Source organism: Sciurus carolinensis, chromosome 13 (genome assembly GCF_902686445.1).
Source record: "Sciurus carolinensis chromosome 13, mSciCar1.2, whole genome shotgun sequence".
Classification (NCBI taxonomy): domain Eukaryota; kingdom Metazoa; phylum Chordata; class Mammalia; order Rodentia; family Sciuridae; genus Sciurus; species Sciurus carolinensis.
In genome coordinates, this window is record NC_062225.1 from 6,393,418 (window position 1) to 6,412,549 (window position 19,132).

General features: G+C 43.4%; 1 protein-coding gene across 1 annotated transcript in view; it reads right to left on the reverse strand.

Moving 5' to 3' along the window:
• The window catches only part of Tmem131 (transmembrane protein 131), a 155,769-nt gene that overhangs the window by 33,341 nt on the left and 103,296 nt on the right, over positions 1-19,132 (reverse strand). The window contains exons 12-24 of the mRNA XM_047522346.1: positions 16,009-16,117; positions 13,214-13,322; positions 12,228-12,381; positions 11,974-12,144; positions 10,265-10,375; positions 10,043-10,177; positions 8,913-9,017; positions 6,864-6,950; positions 3,040-3,192; positions 2,871-2,946; positions 2,580-2,697; positions 463-601; positions 17-126 (exon numbers count right to left, since the gene is read on the reverse strand). Coding sequence (XP_047378302.1) covers positions 17-126; positions 463-601; positions 2,580-2,697; positions 2,871-2,946; positions 3,040-3,192; positions 6,864-6,950; positions 8,913-9,017; positions 10,043-10,177; positions 10,265-10,375; positions 11,974-12,144; positions 12,228-12,381; positions 13,214-13,322; positions 16,009-16,117 — 1,577 coding nt within the window. The remainder of the gene's footprint in view (positions 1-16; positions 127-462; positions 602-2,579; positions 2,698-2,870; positions 2,947-3,039; positions 3,193-6,863; positions 6,951-8,912; positions 9,018-10,042; positions 10,178-10,264; positions 10,376-11,973; positions 12,145-12,227; positions 12,382-13,213; positions 13,323-16,008; positions 16,118-19,132) is intronic.

Sequence of the window (19,132 nt, forward strand, 5' to 3'; positions counted from 1 at the left end):
CTAAAGCAATGCTTACCTTGAGACTAACTTATCTACAAAGACTGAAGGGTTGGAATATAAAGCCAGAGGAATAACCTGAACATAGACAGGAACATCTGCAGGATTTTCTAAGGTAATCTCTTCTTCCTTGAACAAAGCAATGAAACATTACATGAAAGGTTTTACATTAAGAGTAACCATTTTATTAACTCTTGCAGCAGCGGTGAGCTTATTGCCTTCTCATAGTGAGCAGAGGTCACTGCTGGAGGCGAGTCTTGGTTGGAGCCCCGTGTGCATGACGCCCAGTGCTGGCACCTGGCATCGTCTACCCTGTATTCACGATCTACCCACCATACACTCCTCTGGACTGCTAGACTCTGCAATGCCCAGTCCAGAAATACACAACTGGGTTTCAAGGTTAAGAGGACTGCTTTACAATCCCAGGGCACATTTCCAGAACCCAAAGTCACCTGGAATACTTACTGAAGAGCAGTTTGTGTTGGTGAGCGGGAATTTCAAGTGCCGGGGGGAGCTAAGTATGGAAGGCCAGGAAAGCTCGGCAGTGATTTTTGATATTATATTTTTTTGAAGGTCTGTATTTACTTCAAATATAGCACTCAATCTAGAAAAACAATTTGTACGTAAGTCACTGTATCAAAATGAAAACACATTAGTTTTCTGAACGCAAGAAACTCTATAAGACTTGTGTACTTGAGAAATGTGTCCTGGATGACCCTGAAAACCACACAGGTTTATCGGCTCTTCTATTTTATCAAGTTTTTAATGCCACATGAGGATGTGTGTTTTGGTACACAGTGATCATCTGAATTATTTCTGAACCAAGCGTGAAAAGGATGAAAAATCTCAGGAACAGTTCCGATAGCCTTAGTGCAATCTGTGTAAGGCTTGAAAAGTCTTTTATACTTATAAATTCAGTAAGGAAAGCTGGTCTGCACCAGCCAACACATTTAGAAAAGACAGGCATATGAAGGTAGCATAGGATGTTATGGGATCCTAAAGGATCTCATGCCTTGGGGGAAGATCTGGACATCAGTAGCAGGGTCTGGGAATATCTTCAGTAGAACTAATGAGAAGCAGCGCATTGCTTGGCTTAGAATTCTTTTGCGCCTTGAGATAAACCCAAACAAAACCCTCACATATAATAAAGATGTCAGTAAAACGGAGGGTTCTGAGCAACGTACAGACCCTCACTTGACTATTTCCCTACTTATGAGTGTTTACAAGCCAGCTGTCAGGGCTCAGAACTGATGACAAATGGAGCTACATCCCTGGGACCAAGCACCAAAAATACTAGCGGGTGGCCATCTTTGGTCACCGCCAGCAGTGTAGGCTTCGTGAGACCAGTAACGGCCATTCCTCAACACACACAGTGAGGAGGGAACGCTCCGCAGGAGCAGGGCGGACGCAGCAGTGCAGGGCAAGGCCAGCGTCCGGGCGGTGAAGAGGTCCCTGGCTGCTGAGCCCAGGGCAGCACTGTGGTCACTCCTGCCTACCTGGCTGTGAAGATCTGGACCTGCCTGTAGGTCACAAAGGAGAGCTTAGGGGAGCTCCTCGCAAATCTATCAGATGTCTCCTTCACTCACTTTAACTACTTTAAAGTAATAATTCAGCTTTCTTTTGACTTAAAAAAGTTTCTTTGCAGCAGATAGTTTAGAGAAGACCCTCAGGTTGGATTGGTAATGGTCTGAGAACTAGACAGTACTCCTAAGTTGAAATATCTTGGTTCTGACAAATATATTTTAAATTAGTCAATTGGGAAGAACTCTTCATTGTTTTATTATCAAGGACAAATGTTTTTCTCAAGAACATTAAAAGATCAGATTTCTATATCAACAAATAAGTATGCCTTTCTGCTGAATTCAGATGTGGTACTGATTTGCCCTGAGCACATTTTCAAGAGTTTCTCTTTTTTTTCCAGTACTGGGGACTGAACTCAGGGGTGCTCTACCACTGAGCCACACACCCCCAGTTCTATTTATTTATTCTTTAAAATTTTGAGACAAGGTCTAAGTTGCCAAGGCTGACTTCCAACTTTCCATCCTCCTGCCTCAGCCCCCCGAGTCTCTGGGATTACAGATGTGTGCCTCCATGTCTGGCTGTCATCAGCACATTTTCTGTCTGCCAAAGACACAATGGGGAGCCATCTGACCTGGGCCCTGTATGCCCCGCAACAACCCAGCACTTGGAAAGGAACACACACTAGGTCTCCTGCCCTGGAAGTGAAGCCAGGAATGCTTTCTTTGTCTTTCACAGGCCAGTGGCAGGTAAGAACTTGCTTTCTTATGCAAATGACCATGCCCAAGGGGAACACTTTATGTAGTTTCCTACATAAAGACAATTTCGGATAATTTCTTTGACTTTAAGAAAGTGTCTAAGGCAGAGGAGAAAGGAGAAAAGAGGCAGTGTGTTTATTTCTGAGTTGTGGTAATTTAAGATGCCTCCCTAACAACCTTCTGGAGATCAGGCCTATTTTCTTAGCTATACAGTGAAATAACCTCGTGGAAAAATACAGTGACATTCAGAAAGTCATGCTTTCAATCTGTGAAGACTGCTAAAATGCTCAGTGAAAACCCACTCACCTGTGGCCTGAACTCTCCTTTACTGCCATCCAGGCTTTGAACAGGCTCTGGTGGGAATCCCAGTCCGAATCCCACACGTCCTCCTGCATGGCCACTCCAGGCTGCACCTTGGGTTCAGCTAGGACAAGGAGATCAGGTTGAGGACTCGCGCCACACGCCACCCGCTAGCTCATTTCCCTTCAAAGGCTTCCATGTTCCAAACGCAGGGATGGACTTTGAAAGTGGCAGCCTTTTATGGAAAGAGTGTCTCTGGGGCAGTGAAGGTGGGAGAGGAGCCGCAAGGTGACTTACATTTGGATAGGAAAGGCAAGCCGACATAGCAATGATCCCCACACTGCAGTCCAGGGTCAAAGTAAACGTTTGCAATCTACAAAGAGGCACAGGAGAACCATGACTCCCCAGACACGGAAGGCCACAGAAACAAGCAGGCTCGGGGCATCTCAAGGTGGTGTTTCCAAACCTTTGACTTCTTCCCCGGCTCCAGGTCTTCCCTGTTACCCCGCAATCGTCTGTAGTAAAATCGCACATCTTCTGACAAAGATTGTATTTGTTGTATCTTTACCTTCTGTGAGAAGGAATTCATAATATTTAAACTTTGATGAACTATTTTCCCCTGAAGGAAAAAAAGAAGAAAGAAAACTCAAAGTCAGCTGTATATGTCTGATTTTCTGAAGATCACACACTTTAGAGCCGATAAGCATATTTCCAGGAAACCACAGCCCAAAAGACAGTCATCAACTGATAATTTCTAAATTTATAATTGAGAGAAACCAAAAACAAAAGCCCCACCAAAACACCCCAGGTCACTGTTGCTGTGGTTCCGGCATTTTACCAAGACACTTCAGGGAGGAGTCTTGAGAAGGAACTAACACTCGGCCTCATGCTGACGCACTGAGGAAGCCTACCAGGCAGACAGAACAGCTGGGGGACAGTACTCTCAGCGGGCAAGGCAAGGCTGGTTAACACTGAGGCGAGGCTGCCCCAAAATAACTGAATCCCACAACCAAAAGCCAAACAAGACAAAAACACACTTTTTTTTCCCTTAAAAGAATGTCTTTTAAAAAAATAAAAGTATTGCTTGAACTATCAAAAGAGAAATTAGATATCTTTAAAAAATATAGGTTATCATGTATCTTATCAAAGCAGCATACAGATTAAATTGCCAAAAAAAAAAAAAAAATCAATGACTATCCTTACCAGCTGCAAGTTTCTTGTTATTTTTGTGTCAAATTTTAAATTTAAAATGATTTCAATAGTCCTCAATAAAAATATTACAATCATATACTTTCTTTTGGTGAACATGGAATTATATTTTTTTGCACACATGATTCTTATCCATTTAAAGAAGTCTCTAAAATGACAAATGCACTTTTTTAACATTCAGTATTAAAAGATACTGTAGTTAAGGGAACGCACAGGTAGACAGCTGAATGACAGTGACGCTGGGCCCAACAGTTCTCATGTCCAGGCCAGCGAGAAAACACATCAGAAGGACCCCAGAGGGCAGGGTCCATGGGCTGAGATGGGAAGACCCTCAGGACAGTCCCTGGTGATGTGCTCCCTCTCCCTCTCCATCTCTCAGGCATGTGGTGGGATCGGAACAGGTAACAGACACAAAGTTTCCTTTCACAAGTCTACCAGAATAGAAAGTATTAAACACTAAGTTTCTTGAAATGTTTGTTCTGAGATACTGTTTCCATCCTTCCTCTGACAAAGAGATTGTAAATTTGTAATTGCAAGAAAACGTTTGGTCCTGAGATCATCTAAAGACATTGAAAGTGTGACCTCAACAGCTCAAAATTGATGCCCTATTTTTACAGAGATCCTTCCAGATCCTTCCTCTTTACTCCACCTATGGACCTTTTCTCTGTGTCACCTGTCATTGCCTGAACTGATTACCCTCTTCTGGGATTTTACATCTTTGTTTTTTGGTGGCTAGGCAAGTGCTCTACCACTGACCCACCCCAGTTCCCTTCCAGGATTTAAGCAAAGCTTCAGGAGATGGCTGGCTAAGAAAGTAACTGGAGAGAGAACAAGCTCTTCTGGATAAATCACTGAGTCAAGAGTTCAACATACAGACAGTATGAAAGGAATGACAGAAAGGGGAAGCTTGAATTACGATCCAAGCTGAAATGTGCCCCACCTGTTAGCTCAACATTTACATCTTTAAGGAGCTCAACTCTGAACTTAGGTTCCCCACCTCACGGCGCTGTGCCATCCTCCAGAGACCGCGCCTCCTCCTTTTTTGTCTTCTCCCTGTTCTCGGAGTTCTGACTCCTCCAGTGACCTATCCCTGCCCTGTCCGTGTGACCTCTCTAGGATGCGCAGGCACAGTTCAGTTGGTGGCCTGGAGGGTCTCTCACCTCTGTCCCCTCCCCACCATTCTGTTCCTTCACCCATGTAGAATCTAATCTACCTCAGGCAGCACCTGCCTCAGGGGACAATGCCCGTCCTTTCCTAGAGGCCTCAGTCGCACTGGGAGGACCAACTGGTAATGAGATAGTTATTGCACAATATTGAGGACTATGAGAGAGAATTCCAAAATGTTCTAGAATCACGTAGGACAACTAATGTTATCTAGAGGGGTAAAACAATCTTCAGGAGTCTTTGGACTCCCTAACCTGTAAACACACCTAAAACATTTTGATCACAGTCAACAAAGGAACTGAAAATAATACTGATTCAGTTCAGAAATAAAGGTTTTAGTGTGTGTGTGTTTCCTATATCCAATTTTTTATTTTGGGGGGTTCTGGGGACTGAACTTGGGGACACCCGACCACTGAATCACATTCCTGGCCCTATTTTGTATTCTACTTAGAGACAGGGTCTCGAAATAGAGACTGAGTTGTTTAGGGCCTTGATTTTGCTGAGTTGGTTTTAAACTTGTGATCCTCCTGCCTCAGCCTCCTGAGCTGCTGGGATTACAGGTGTGTGCCACTCTGTCCGGCCCCTCTATCCAATTTTATGTGCACAATCACACACACATTTATGCAGGCCTGCCTATGTGAATATACTGTTAGGCATTTGTACTTATTCATGATGAAATGTTCAACCTTATTGGGCTTTGATGCAATCAAAGAAGGAATACTTCCTGGTGAATGTAATCTAGGTGGGCAATACCTTTTTTTAGCATTAAGAAAGCAGAATAGTGTTGTTTGGAAATGAGTTTTTTAAAATTGGCTACATATGTGTGGCTAAACAATTTTTATTAAGCTAAATACAAACTGATTAAGTCTGGAAATTATTTGGATGGCATATAGTGACATTCTGACCTCATTTTATCAGCACCAGTCTGTAACTGTCCTTCTGGAACAAGGTGCACCTTTAAAGGACAGTGGAACGAATAGGAAAGAACTTTCCCAGGTCCTTATATGAACACACGACTCGTGACACTCCACATCACATACAACCACAGGAATGGGAAGTTACATTCCGTGTACGTTCAATATGTCAAAACACACCCTACTGTCATGTACAGCTAAAAGAACAAATTTTTTAAAAAAAGAGTGCACCAATTAAAGTTGAAAGGACATGGCTTTAAAACAGAAGCAGGGGGAGGAAACTTCTGGAAAGGAGACAACAATGGGACCATCTCGGGAAGACATGTAGCTGTCTGGAGGGAGAGGAGGGGCGTCTATGCGGAGGCAGCAGGTCCTGGAGGCAGAAGGGCTGCCCGCCTCTGCACGGCCTGGCTCACCTGTGCACCCCTCCCGTGGACCCCGCCAGTCTCTGGGGCCCTAACACTCCACCGTCACTTGCACAGGGATCGGCATTTCCTTCCACCTCAGAGACGATCTTCACAGTTCAGCCCTGACGTTAACCCTCTGCTCAAAACTCTGGATTCCCCTGCGCATAACGCGTTTACTTTCTTCATGCTATGGCCCGAGCATGCCATTCTATCTTGAGACTTCTGTCCATCTTTCTAAGCTGGACGCCTCACAGCTGCCTGAGCCCACTCAGAGTTCATGGCCTTTGCACTTCTGCCCTCCCACCCCGTCCACTCCAGCCGGAAGTTGCAGGCCGGCTCACAGGCACCGGGGGTCAGACGTGCGCTTCTCACAGCTCTCGTGGCTGTTCTTAGGGCGACTGTGGCACATCCCTGAGCCAGGGTCCACCTCCGTTCCTAGGCAGAACGCGTTTTGAGGGAAGGGACTATTTCTTATTCCTCTTCTAAAGAACCGGGTTCAATCTTACCTTGTAACAACTGTTGAGTCCTAGAAACCCAGAGGTAAAGGCTAAGGAAAAAAAATTAGCAAGAAAACAACTGTAAATTAAGTGTCTTACTGGGAAGGAAGGAGGAAGAACCATATGCTTCGGGAAGCAGGTCAGCGAGCCCACGGCGATCACAGCCTTCACAGGAATGGTGAGGATCTGTGGAATGAAGAGGCAGAGCACAGCGAGTGAGCGGGAGTCGGGGGACCTGGACAGGCATGGCCTTGCTTGGTGGCTACAAAAATAAAACTCATTCTGGAGACTCATACTGGCAATAATCAGCTCAAAACCAATATTAAAATCACCTCCAGATACTGTTTAATCTGTCCAAATGTTCTCCATAAAATATAATAAATTTCCATGTACTACTCAGTAATTCAATGAAAACATAATGAGCAAGACTAAACAATGAGGAAGGAATAAAGACAAAATTTTCAGAATACAAGTATTTTGAAGATTATTAGTTTTAAAAAGTAAGGTCTCATTGTACCCCTAAAACAATGCATATAAAAATCTAGCAGGTTTTAGTTACACAGCTCTATACTTTTTATATACAAAAACAGATACTGGCTGAACACAGAGGTGTGCGCCTATAATCCCAGCTACTCAAGAGGCTGAGGCAGGAGGATGGCAAGTTTGAGGCCAGCCTGGGCAACCTACTGAGGCCCTGCCTTAAAATAAAAATTAAAAGGTAGCTCAGTGGAAGAGCATCCTGGATTCAATTCTCCTACAACAACAAAAAAAGAGTCGAACATTCTAGTGTTAGAACCCCAAAACACGCTCCATTAGCATCACCAACGGGTTACTGGTAGAGTGACACAGGACGATATTCACTGTAAATTCCCTAGGCCGGTCTCCAACTTGCATTCCTCCTGCCTAAGCCATCCACATAGCTGGGGTGACACAGGTGTGCGTGTCCCACAGTGCTGGGCGAGCATATTCACTCTTTTATTTATACACACACACACACACACACACACACACACACACATTTTTTTAAGTTGTCGATGGATCTTTATTTTATTTATTTCTCTGTATGTGGTGCTGAGAACTGAACCCAGTGCCTCACATATGCCAGGCAAGCGCTCTACCACTGAGCTGCAACCCCAGCCCCGGGATATACTCTTAATTCTTATTTTCGTCCATGTGACAAAAACTTGTCTTAATTCTGAAATGTACTTTTTTCTACCATGAATGGCAAGTAAGTATTTCTTACTTTTTGAGGTAATTAATTTGACAAACTCCCAGCAAATCACTTATTAAGTGGCCAATTCTGTTTATTTTGCAATGAGATTTCTCTCAGGTGGGAGTTGTGCTGTTAAACACACATAGAAGGTCAGGGCAGGCAACGGGTTGAATCCAAGTGTCTGATTTCAAAAGAGCTTGCAGCTATTACATTGCAAGTATTTAGGTGCAGCAGTAACACATTCACTCGACATTGTTGACTGAGACATGAACCCCACAAAGAATCTTTTAAAAGTCCACTCATCTCTTTGTCTCTCGCCTGAGGAGGGCTCCTGTAAATAGAAATGTGAGGCATGGAATGCAGACATATCCTGACTGCAGCCTCCTTTTGGGAAGGTCACATAGGAGGACGTTTATGACTGCATCAGGAACTGCGCTCTCCAGCTCAGGGGTCAGGTGGGCTCTGGGCAGCGCCTGTGCCTCTGTAAGCAGGGCTCTATCAAGAGACTATAGGTGCCAAGGACACTTTTCTAAAGTTGCTTTTTTGGTTAGGAGCTTTGGGTTTTATCAGAGTGAATGAATATCTTCTGTAAATGATTCTCAAAAGCTCAGTTTATAAAGAAACAAAACTGGTCAACTGAGTAAATTTAGTTCTCTGTTTCTATAAAAACAAAAGGCCTCATAAATATAAACAATTAAAAAATATTTTTAGTTGCAGATGGACACAATACCTTTATTTGGTTTATTTAGTTGTAAGTGGTGCTGGGGTTTGAACAGAGTGCCTCACGCATGCTAGGCAAATGTTCTACCACTGGGTCACACAACCCTAGCCCCTAAACAATTTTTTAATATCAGTTAAAAATAAACATACAAGATAAAAGGGACTGAATCACTCAGAAAACCCCCACTGATGTAAATCCCCAAGAAAATCCTTACCTCATAGTCTGTTGTGATCTGTATGGCTCCATCGTGAATCCCTTCCAGTTTTTTTGCAGTAAGTTTGACTCTGAAGACTGCAAAATAGCCTGAAGCTAACATTACCTGCATGTAGTAAAAATGACGCCACTCATTAGCCGGCATGTTCAAGATGCCCACGAAGTGGACAGCAAGGCTTGGGAATCAGGTGGCTTCTAGCCGCCCTGCATTACCAGAACGTCCTGCGTGACACCACCCATCCCTTAATGTCCCGTGAGCCAGTGAGGAGGTGGCTGCCACCCGAGGGTGTGTGGTCCTCCTGCCGCAGAGCTCCTCCCTCACCACCTGTGTTTCCGGGCTCCAGCCTTGAGCGGCCCTTCAGTCACTTTAGTGAAGGGCACATGGGACTGAGGTTCGGGTTCTCATGTAGCTATGCAGTGTCTTCACAGCTGCTGAAAATGCGCTGTGTCAACACCAAACCCATGGCACCCAGGGAAGTGAGTCGACACTCTGGGCATAAGGACATCAACTTTCCTCCTGTAAAACTGCCCGAGAACTTCTATTCCAGCCTGCAGATAAGGCACCCGAGGCTCCTTCCCCTAGAAGGTGGTTCTACTGATTCTTTTCTCAGTAGGTACAAACTCCTGGTCCCCTTCAGCTGGCATGAGGGCGAGACTGTTTTTCTTGTTTGGAGCTGTACATGCTTATGACATAGAATAAAAGTCGAGGGAAGAGTCTCAAAGGGACCCACAGGTCTGCTTCACAGCTACCCCTTCTAGGCAGTGCAACACTGGTCAGAGCTACTGCTGGCTGAAGATGCCTTCTTTCAATACTCAGGGGTCTCTCCCAGTACACCTGACAAAGGGTCAGCTTAGTGCCCATGAGAATGTCTCCTGCAATGACACCTGTATTACAGAAAGATAAATTTTGCTTGCTCTACAGGTTTTTGTGACAAGGTGCAGCTCAGTCCCTTTGGGATTCAGTGCCCTCATTGGAACAGGGGAGGGCTAAAGCAGATTATCCATAGGGCTTTTCAATGTCAAATAACCAATGATGTGAAATCATTGGCTGAGTATGTGACAGCAATGGTCTTTCATCTGCAGTTTAGATATTCAGCTCAGTTTAAGGAAACAATAAGAAGGCTTACTTACTGATGACTGGTCAGATAAAGAGGATTTTTCCAACTCTGGAAGGTTTGAAATTATTGTAGTTCTATTGCCTCTTTCTGTAGCTACAAGTTCTATGGACAAACCATCTCCTATGATATGCCAACTTTTTATAGCAAGCTTAAAAAAGAAAATTCGAAAGTGATTATTTCAACATAAGCATAAAATCCTTAAATGTGATTTAGAATAAAGACAATTTTTTTTTACCTCAATTGGATTGCTGTTTATAATTGCAAATAAAATATTACTTGCTTCTGTAGCACTCAGAACTCCAAAATCTATGAAACGTTCCTCTATTTTGGGGGGCAATACAAAGTACTGGAAAGGAATAAAAGAACTGGATGAAACACAGAACCACATTCACGTACCAGAACGTTACCGACAGGAAGCGACTGCATTAAGACATAGAAATAGTACCACGTCTACACGTGCGCACAAAAGCTCAGGCGTCAGCAGAGATTAAGTGCAGCCCCTGGGGACCAGGCAAAAAGTCTGGGGTCTCGGCAGGCACTGTGATTACAAGTCGGATGGTTAGGCAGTCACTGAAGGAGTCCTGGCCCTGCACCGCCAAGGCTGGCTGACACTGACTTCCCGCAGGACCGAGCTGCTGTACAGCCTGACTCTCTGGGCGTCTCTCCTGACCGTGTGACCTCGCATCTAAACTTCTTTTTCCTTGCTCATGCCCAGGAAGCCCTGATTTTTCTGTCGTCTGTTCCTGCGTTGGGAAGAGCTGTGTTCTTTGTGTTTTACCACGAAGCCTCTCCCGATGGTACGACTTTACCATCTTATTTTCTTCTTTACCCTGGTTCTCCTCTCTGTCCTGGTATTTCCTGACTTTGGTCACCACGTCCCTACAACGTTACCTCTTTGTCCTCCTTGTACTATTTCTCCCTACCTGGCATTTTCCTTCCATTTAGTTCCTTTTTAGGATTCCAACCACAACAATTTAGAAGCAAAATTGAGAGAAAGCAGAATATGGAAAAAATCTAAGTGGAGATGAAGCCTAGAGGACTCAACCCTATCATGGGGACAGACCAGACAACTGTAATACAAAAATATTCTTTAAAAACTCCAGAAAGAAACAATTCCTAAGTTTTTAACTATGCGTCACTCTGAGCAGTGCGATGATCTGTGCTGTCCTGTCTGGGGTGCGAGTGTCCCTCTGTCCAGTGTATCCGCCCTGTGTGTGTCATCTGCCTGTTAGCTACTCCACTATCCTGGTCATCAGACCAACTGCTTTGGTGGCATAGTGGCTGTGCTTAAGGACCCTTTACTTTACTTACTAAGAGCCCCCAAGTGTAAGAGTTGTATACCAACGTGATGCTAGCACGTCAGATACGCCAAAGAGAAGCGGCACGGTGCAGCCCTCAGGTGAAAAGCGGAAAGTAACACTTGATTCTCCCAGTATATTGTACTGATGGTTCTATTTTACTATTTGCTATTCTTGTCATCTCTTGTGCCTGATTTTATAAATTAAACTTCACCATGGGTTATATGTATATATGTATAAGAAAATTCAGTATACACAACCGGCTGGCCCAGCCTATGGGTTTCACAGCCAAAGACTTCACAGGTTACATAAAAGTACTACGCCATTTTACGTAAGGGACTTGCGCACCAGTGGATTCCGTCATCTTCAAGGCATTTTGGGACCAATCCCCCCTCAGATAACGAAGGATGACAGTATGGGATTCAGTGTCATCCTTGGCTTCATGCAGTCCTAGGGTCTTGGAAGGTATCCTCCCTGGATGAAGGCAGGGGCTACTGTACTGCACTGACGAGGAAGGAACCGGATCAACATGTAGGGCACAGATAATAGCAAAACACGGGAGAGGGCAGCGCAACTGCCTAATGAGATCTGAAGACACAGAAGACCGCTGGGAAGTCTACATGTCAAAGGTAGAAAACATACTTACATCTAGAAAGCCTGTGTAAACCCGCACAGGTAAATGAAATTTAGAAGCATTGGTGATAAGTAAAATGTTGTTATCTATGTGCAGGGATGATGTGGACGGCAGAAAAAGCAGGGTGAAGATGTATCCTGACTCGTTAGGAAGGATCAAGACCGGCTTGCTGAAGTTGTGGACCTAGAAACGAGGGAGAGAGACAGTGTCAGGATCATCGAGCTGGCGGAGCAGGAACAGCAAAGCCTCAAGAGTCCCGGACACACTTCAAACATTGCTTTGGCTTCTTCTGGCAGCAGCACATCGTGTATGAGGATGGCAAAACTGAAAGTGTTGGTAAGGTAAACCGGCCTCTCGACGGGGTCAGCAGGACTGTCTCGGATGTGAAATAATGTCGCAGCGTGATCAAATCCCAAGTAGCTATGTGAAGAAAACAGACAAAACAAGTCACTTTCATTTCCCTGTGCTGATTTAAAATCTAAGTTCGTTTGTTGTGGGCAGTAATTTACATTAGCATTGAGGACTATGTGTTATTTAATGACCATAAGATTTAAAACAAAATTAGCTCGCAAAATAATGAAATGTAATACAAAGAACTATTCTCTAGTGAATCATATGAATGAAGAAATAAGAATCAAGAATGTATCAACAGAAAGGCTTTAATCTACTTTGAAAAAATTCTATTTGGCATTGAAACTGCAACTAGCTTTGTTAAAATGAACACCTATTAAGCTGTATATTGAACATTAATTGGTTAAAGTTAATAAGAAAATGAATTACATGTTACTGCTCATTTATAAAAGGTTATAATTCTAGAAGAATTTATGAGTTTATAAAGGAACATAAATGACTGTTCCAAGTACTGTAATATTTCAGTAATATATGTCACAAAAGGAATGACAAAAGAAAATGGTTCAAATGATTTAAATATTTTTAAAAACCCACAGATTCATGTATGAATCACTGAATCTTCATTTTAACAAAAATCGTATCATCCCACTTACCTTTTTATTCTAAGAAAGTAATAAATAAAATAAAGGAGGTTCTCCTTTATGGTTGAGTTTGTTCTTTTCAACAACAATCCTACTGGCTTTGGGTGAACTTGAGTATGATTTTTGCTAAAGTTACTTAGTAGGAAAACAATGTACTGATTAGCAAAAAGATTTAAAGCTTATTTTTAAAAGAAATCCAAACATCTAGAACTTCAGTTTGGTTAGAGTATTTCAGGCTTAGAAAAACTCTAGATACTCACCCATCTAAAACTTCTGCTTGGTATGGTATTTCAAGTTTAGAATAACTCTTTTCCTTTGCTTTAACAGTTATTTTCCCAGAAAATTGAGAAGGTTTTTTTGCCCTTGAAGCTGAAAGGAAGCATAAGAAATAATCTGTCACTCTTAACTAACAAAGTATGAGTGATTTTATGTAGACTGATAAAATAAGGGGGAAAAAGTGAGCTTTCAAATTGCCAGATAGAATGCTTTTATAACATTTAAAGAATCACATTTTTTTCATATAAAACGGGAATTTGTTTTTCCTGTAATGAGCGAAGCAGAGCAGGATTTAGCGAGTGAACACTCCAGGCTGCGGGTGGAAAGTGCAGTCTGGGCCACTTCTCTGCAGCCCCAGGCCCGGGCTCTCCGACTCCACACTAGGGTTGTTCTAGTTCTCTCTGTGGGGCTACCTTGTGCTCTGAAGGACGTCTAACCCATGCAGGGCCTTGACCTGCTGGATGTCAGTTGCACCCCTTCAGCTGTGACAACCCAAAGTGTCTCTAGAGGGCGCCAAAAGTCACCTACTGAGAACTGCTGGTTTACAGCTATCCTGACAAAGAACGAGCAGCACCTGTACGGCCAGTCTTGCTATAAAAACCAAGGAAGCAGTGTGGTGTGAGAAAAGGTCAGGAGGAGAGCTGGCTTCTCACATCAGTCAGCACTGTGAGGAGCAGAAGTGGAGACACACCCTCCTGCCCTGGGTCACACTCTCCCGCTGCCCTCACTGCTGAGGTGACACTCAGCTGCTGGGCAGTTCTGCACAGTTCCACCTGGGATTACAGACGCTGGCCAGAGGACCCAACGTGGGTACCCAGAAGATGTGCCCTTCAAAGCAAATAAAGAAGTTGGTGTTCAACTTTCTGCCCTTAAAACGTACTTCAGGCACGTGAGTTCAGCAAACGTGTCATCCAACTTCAGACAAAATAAAGAACAGAGAAGGGGTGTTTGACAGATGGTGACTCTAGATTTTTAAAAATCTCCATTAGGCCTCATTTCTTTCTGCTTACTAATTGGCCATTTCTTGATGCTTTAAATTTTTTCACTATTTGTTGAGATAAAAGGCTGATTACATGGACCATTACTTAGCCATCTCAAGGTGTCATTATTAAGTGGTCGAAAATCTCAAGAAAATTTGGTTAGAAATTATAGAGTGACTTTTGATGAGAAAGAAGCTTGCTTAGTAAGCGAACACTACAGAGGTCACATACATAATACACATTTTGAAAATGTCAAACATTAAACGAAACACATTTCCTGACTGACTTCCACAGCAATCTCACAGAAGTATTTTGGGTTGGGACCTGGGCAGTGGTGGCAATTTCCCATCATACTGCAAACCACTTTTAATAAAGGTAGCATTTGTTTTTAAGGATCCTTTTCCTTTGTATTTAATTTCACACAATTTCTTTAAGATGTGCCTGCTTTAGGGCCGGGGTAAAACTCGGTGCCAGGCGTGCCCACCTCGCAGGAGGCCCTGGGCTCCGTTCCCAGGACTGCAAAACAACAACACAGTAAAACCCAAGAGAAACACTGTAAGTGTGTAATGTCAGAAGCGCCAACACCAAGGACACTGCGCTTAACTAAATGCAGACATCTGCAGAGGGGTCCACAGGGCACTGCAAAGGGAACTCACTGCCCTGCCAGGCAGAGCCAGGGGCACCAAGGGCACCACTGTGGCCAGCGTGCATGCTCCTGTTCCTTGGGCTTGCGACAAGAACAGGTCCTCTACGTTCTCAGGGCTCCAGAGTTACTACTGGCCACTCTCTTCTCTGCAGAGAGTATGTCCCTGCCAATGCTGACACCAGTGATTAAGGACGGGATCTCTCAGCAGAGACTCGCAAGTGACCAGGGGCCCATACCGCCCACGGCTTTCCTGACATGCGCATCTCCTGTTTAATACGGATCCCTTGGGATGAACCCACAGCTGCCTGCAGTCTGTGTCCTTGCTCCAGATCCCCCCAGGAACCCTTGGTGGGTGAAGCCTGGGCATTGGCACACTGTGCAGAGCATGCCGAGTCCTGAGACCCCCAGTGACCAACCATCTCACCTGACAGGAGCAGACCCGGCTTACCCTAAGGCCAAAGCTGAAGCTTATGGCTCCTCACGAGCATGGGTCCCTGGGAGGAAAACCCTGCCCAGAGCTTTAACTCTCATTTAATTACGAATACAGTTAGAGCAGGCATTAAATCACCATTCAAAACAGTTTGTGAGAGCAAACTCACAGTTGAATTAAAAAATGCTGTAAAAATGTTACCATCTAGGTTGAGTCAATATTTCAAATGACAAAACATTTTATATGTTTGAAACAACTAATTTGACAATCCTATCATAGAGGCTTTTATTCTAGCTTCAGTAGGACTGTTTGCTTATAAAAGGGAATACATAAAAATGTTACAAAGAATATTTTGCTCTCAAATTTAAACATGTTTCAGAAATTTAAATACATCATCTCCTAAGGACAAAAACAAATGGCTCCATAATTAAGCCCAATTATAACAGATATACCTGATTAGCCTATTATGAAATATGCCAATCCTAATGTATTTACTAATGTCTTTCTATTGCTAATACTGATTTAGCTTTATGGAGTTATGGCATTTTCTTTTGTGAACTAATCAGATAAGAGTTCGTGATGATTTAAGAAAAAACAACCTCACCAATAATTTAAAATCTGACTATTAAAACGGTCTGGATTTCTATATTAACATGTCAACATAAATGCTTTATAGTTTATCAAAATACCACCATTACTAAAGAGAAAAAGGTGAATACTTACCATCAAAACTAATGCTTGCGACCTTCGTGTATTTACTTTCAGAAGCTTTTAATGTAATTGGTTTAAAGTGTACTGTTATAGCATCATTTTGTGGTGTAGGTCGAACACTCTGCAAAGAAAAAATATAATACATATGGTATGATTTTGCTCTAATCCATTGCTCTATACTGGAACACACACTAGAAAAGTAAAGCAGAATCGAAATCTGAAGTTTAACTTCTGTGGACCCTTTAAATAGAATATACCAAATTACATAAAACTATAAAAGTAATTTAACTAGAGTATCTTTATGAAATAAACTAAAGACCTGAAGAAAAAAGTATGACAGACTAGGAAATGTACAAATATGAAGACAAACTCATACACTGGGTCTGCATATGTAAATTAAAAGCATTTGTCTCTCAACTGAAGGCTTAATTTGTACATCAGAGAAGGTGACACAGGCAAGTCATGACAGGGTCCCTCTTAAGGAAGCCACGGCACAAGTGGAACAGCAGACTCCTGAAGCAGCGGCCTGCGCGGGAAGCGGGAGCTGGCGCCCGTGTGCGGAGGGCAGGCCCAACTGCTCCGGCGCCTTCTCTTCCCGTGCAGGGCTCAGCCGTCGGACTGAGGGCTCTGCTGTGTAGGCAAGGCTGAGCTACCAGAATACAGAACACTTAGAACATCAGATCTTCCTTTTCAAAAACTAAACCTAAAATAGCAAAACGCCAGTAAAAACTTGCATTTTAAGAGGATGCTTAAGAATGAATTTACTTTATGGTAGTTATTTGATCATCCTCACTGACAAAAAGCCTTTCAACTGGAAGGGGCTTCAACTGCCCACCCCTTTCCTGCTTACTGATGAGGAGCACCGTGCCACACGGAGAGATACTCAATAGTTGGGCAACAGGCAGAACCAAACCAGGTTTCCTTGCTGGCCGGGGCCTCGCCTAATGTCCTACTGCACAAACACATTCATGACACTTGGGCCTTGCACACAAGACTTGATCAAAATCCTCCCTTCACAGCCTTGCCAAGTGTGCGCAAGGCCCTGGGTCAATTCCTGATACTGCAAACAAACAAACCGCCCCCACCCCCACACAAAACAAAAAAAACTTCCTCTGAGGGCCTAGGGAATTTGTGAATTCATAGTATGGAGAAAGAGACCTGTCCCCGTTGCACAAGTCCGCCATCACAGGGAATCAGGTGACCGTGCTGTGATTATTGGTCCTACCTCCCGCTGGGCGCAGGGTGATCCTGAGTGGCTCTGCAGTTCCTGTGCTGGAGTTCTCGGCCTCTTAACTCTGCCCTCTGCCTCCCCTGTTCTGCTTTGAGAAGGCCTCTCATTTGCTTTTAAAACTCAGACTGGGGCTGGGAGTTGAATGATTCATTCATAACAATTTCTTTACTTATCATTAAGCTTGCTGCTGTCAGCAACCATTTAAAATGCAAATCTCCTCATTCCCGGGAGGGCGCAGAGCAGTTTGAACCTGTAAGGTAAACTACAAATGGGCCATGCTGCTAACACTTTCCAAGAGAGGGAAGCAGACAGGTCACCTGCCATCCCAGGGTGTCAGGAGTGTGGGCCTGAGGAAACTACCACGTGCTCAGGGCACCTCCCCACCTCTCAAAAGGCGCAAGTATTTTTTTTATTGATCTACAAAGCTTTGTGATTCACTTAATTTTGCTAACTTGTGGTCAAATCACAGCAGCTCAGGATGCTGAGCCTCAGCAACAGCAAGGCGCTAAGCAACTCACTGAGACCCTGTCTTTGAATAAAATACAAAACAGAGCTGGGGATGTGGCTTAGTGGTCAGTGCCCCCGAGTTCAACCCCAAGTACAAAATACCCCCCCCCCCCCAACAACAACAAAAAAATTGTCAGAGATGACCTTGCAGAGCCTCACCGCTGGCGGAGGAATCCTGCAGGTCTGTCTCCTCATTCCTTCACCTGGGCTACTGACCACAACACAGTGCTGGAACCACCAGGTTTAACCACTGGAATGGCAGTTGGTCAGTAACACCCACAGCCCTTCTTGAAAGTTACATACTGGACAACATTATACCAGAAATAACTAAATAATGGTTTTTGCTAAAATATAGTCACTGTTGTAGGAAGGGCTTAGAATAGTTCACTAAAATGTTTTCTCATATGAAACACACCAATTTAAGATTTTCCATACCAGAGGAGAAGCTTGCAAGCAGTATTACCTTAAAATAGACTGCACTAATAAACATTGAATTGGCAACCCATGTTTTACACAAATGGTCTCAATTGTTCATTCATTATCAATAAAAACAAACCTTAATCAGTTAAAACTCATTTTCTAAAGAACCAAAACCAAAGCAAAACACAACATTCAAATACTGAAGTAGATGGTTTACTCTGGAGGCTTAGCATTCCCTTGTACCACACACATTCATAACAACAACCTGTGTTAGTATTAGTCACCAATTGCTGCTTACGCAAAGATAATCGAGAGGTGGAGAAACACGGCAAGGTTCCCAGGAGAGCAGCTTGTACATGCTCTAAATATAGTCTGAGTCTTTTCTCACGACATTCAGACCCAATTAAAGCTCAGTAACTCTCAAGTGAGTCTCAAGAGTCCAGGACATCCTGAAATGACTTACAAAAGCATGTGGGCAAACAGGGACAATGACCCTTGAGTACAAAATAGCTGTGCTTTGAACAATCTGTGCACAGACTCACTAAAGCACTGATCAAGCTGAGACTGGCAAAATTAATAAGTAAATCTGTGATTTCTATTACCAATTAGCAAGGGAACCTCACGCAAACGTTCCTTGGAAGACGTGTCAAGCAAATTACTCTGTCACTCAGAGAGCATCAATGTTTTGGAAATATTGAGGAAACCCACTTCCTCTGGGTGTTTTTATAGATGTTAGGAGGGTTTAAAGTGGGTATCCTGTCCAATATCAGGTGAGGAATTTATATTTGGAATCACCTGCATTAATAATCCTATATTTAGAAAGACTATAATGTTTAGAGACTGAATTCCCTGAAAGGGAATTAAACAACAGAAATAAACCCAGCATTTAAAGCACTGCCTAGCTCATCCTAAAAATTGTAAAACTAATTGTGAAATGGAAGAAGGCATATTACACAGAAAATGTGAAAACGAACAGGC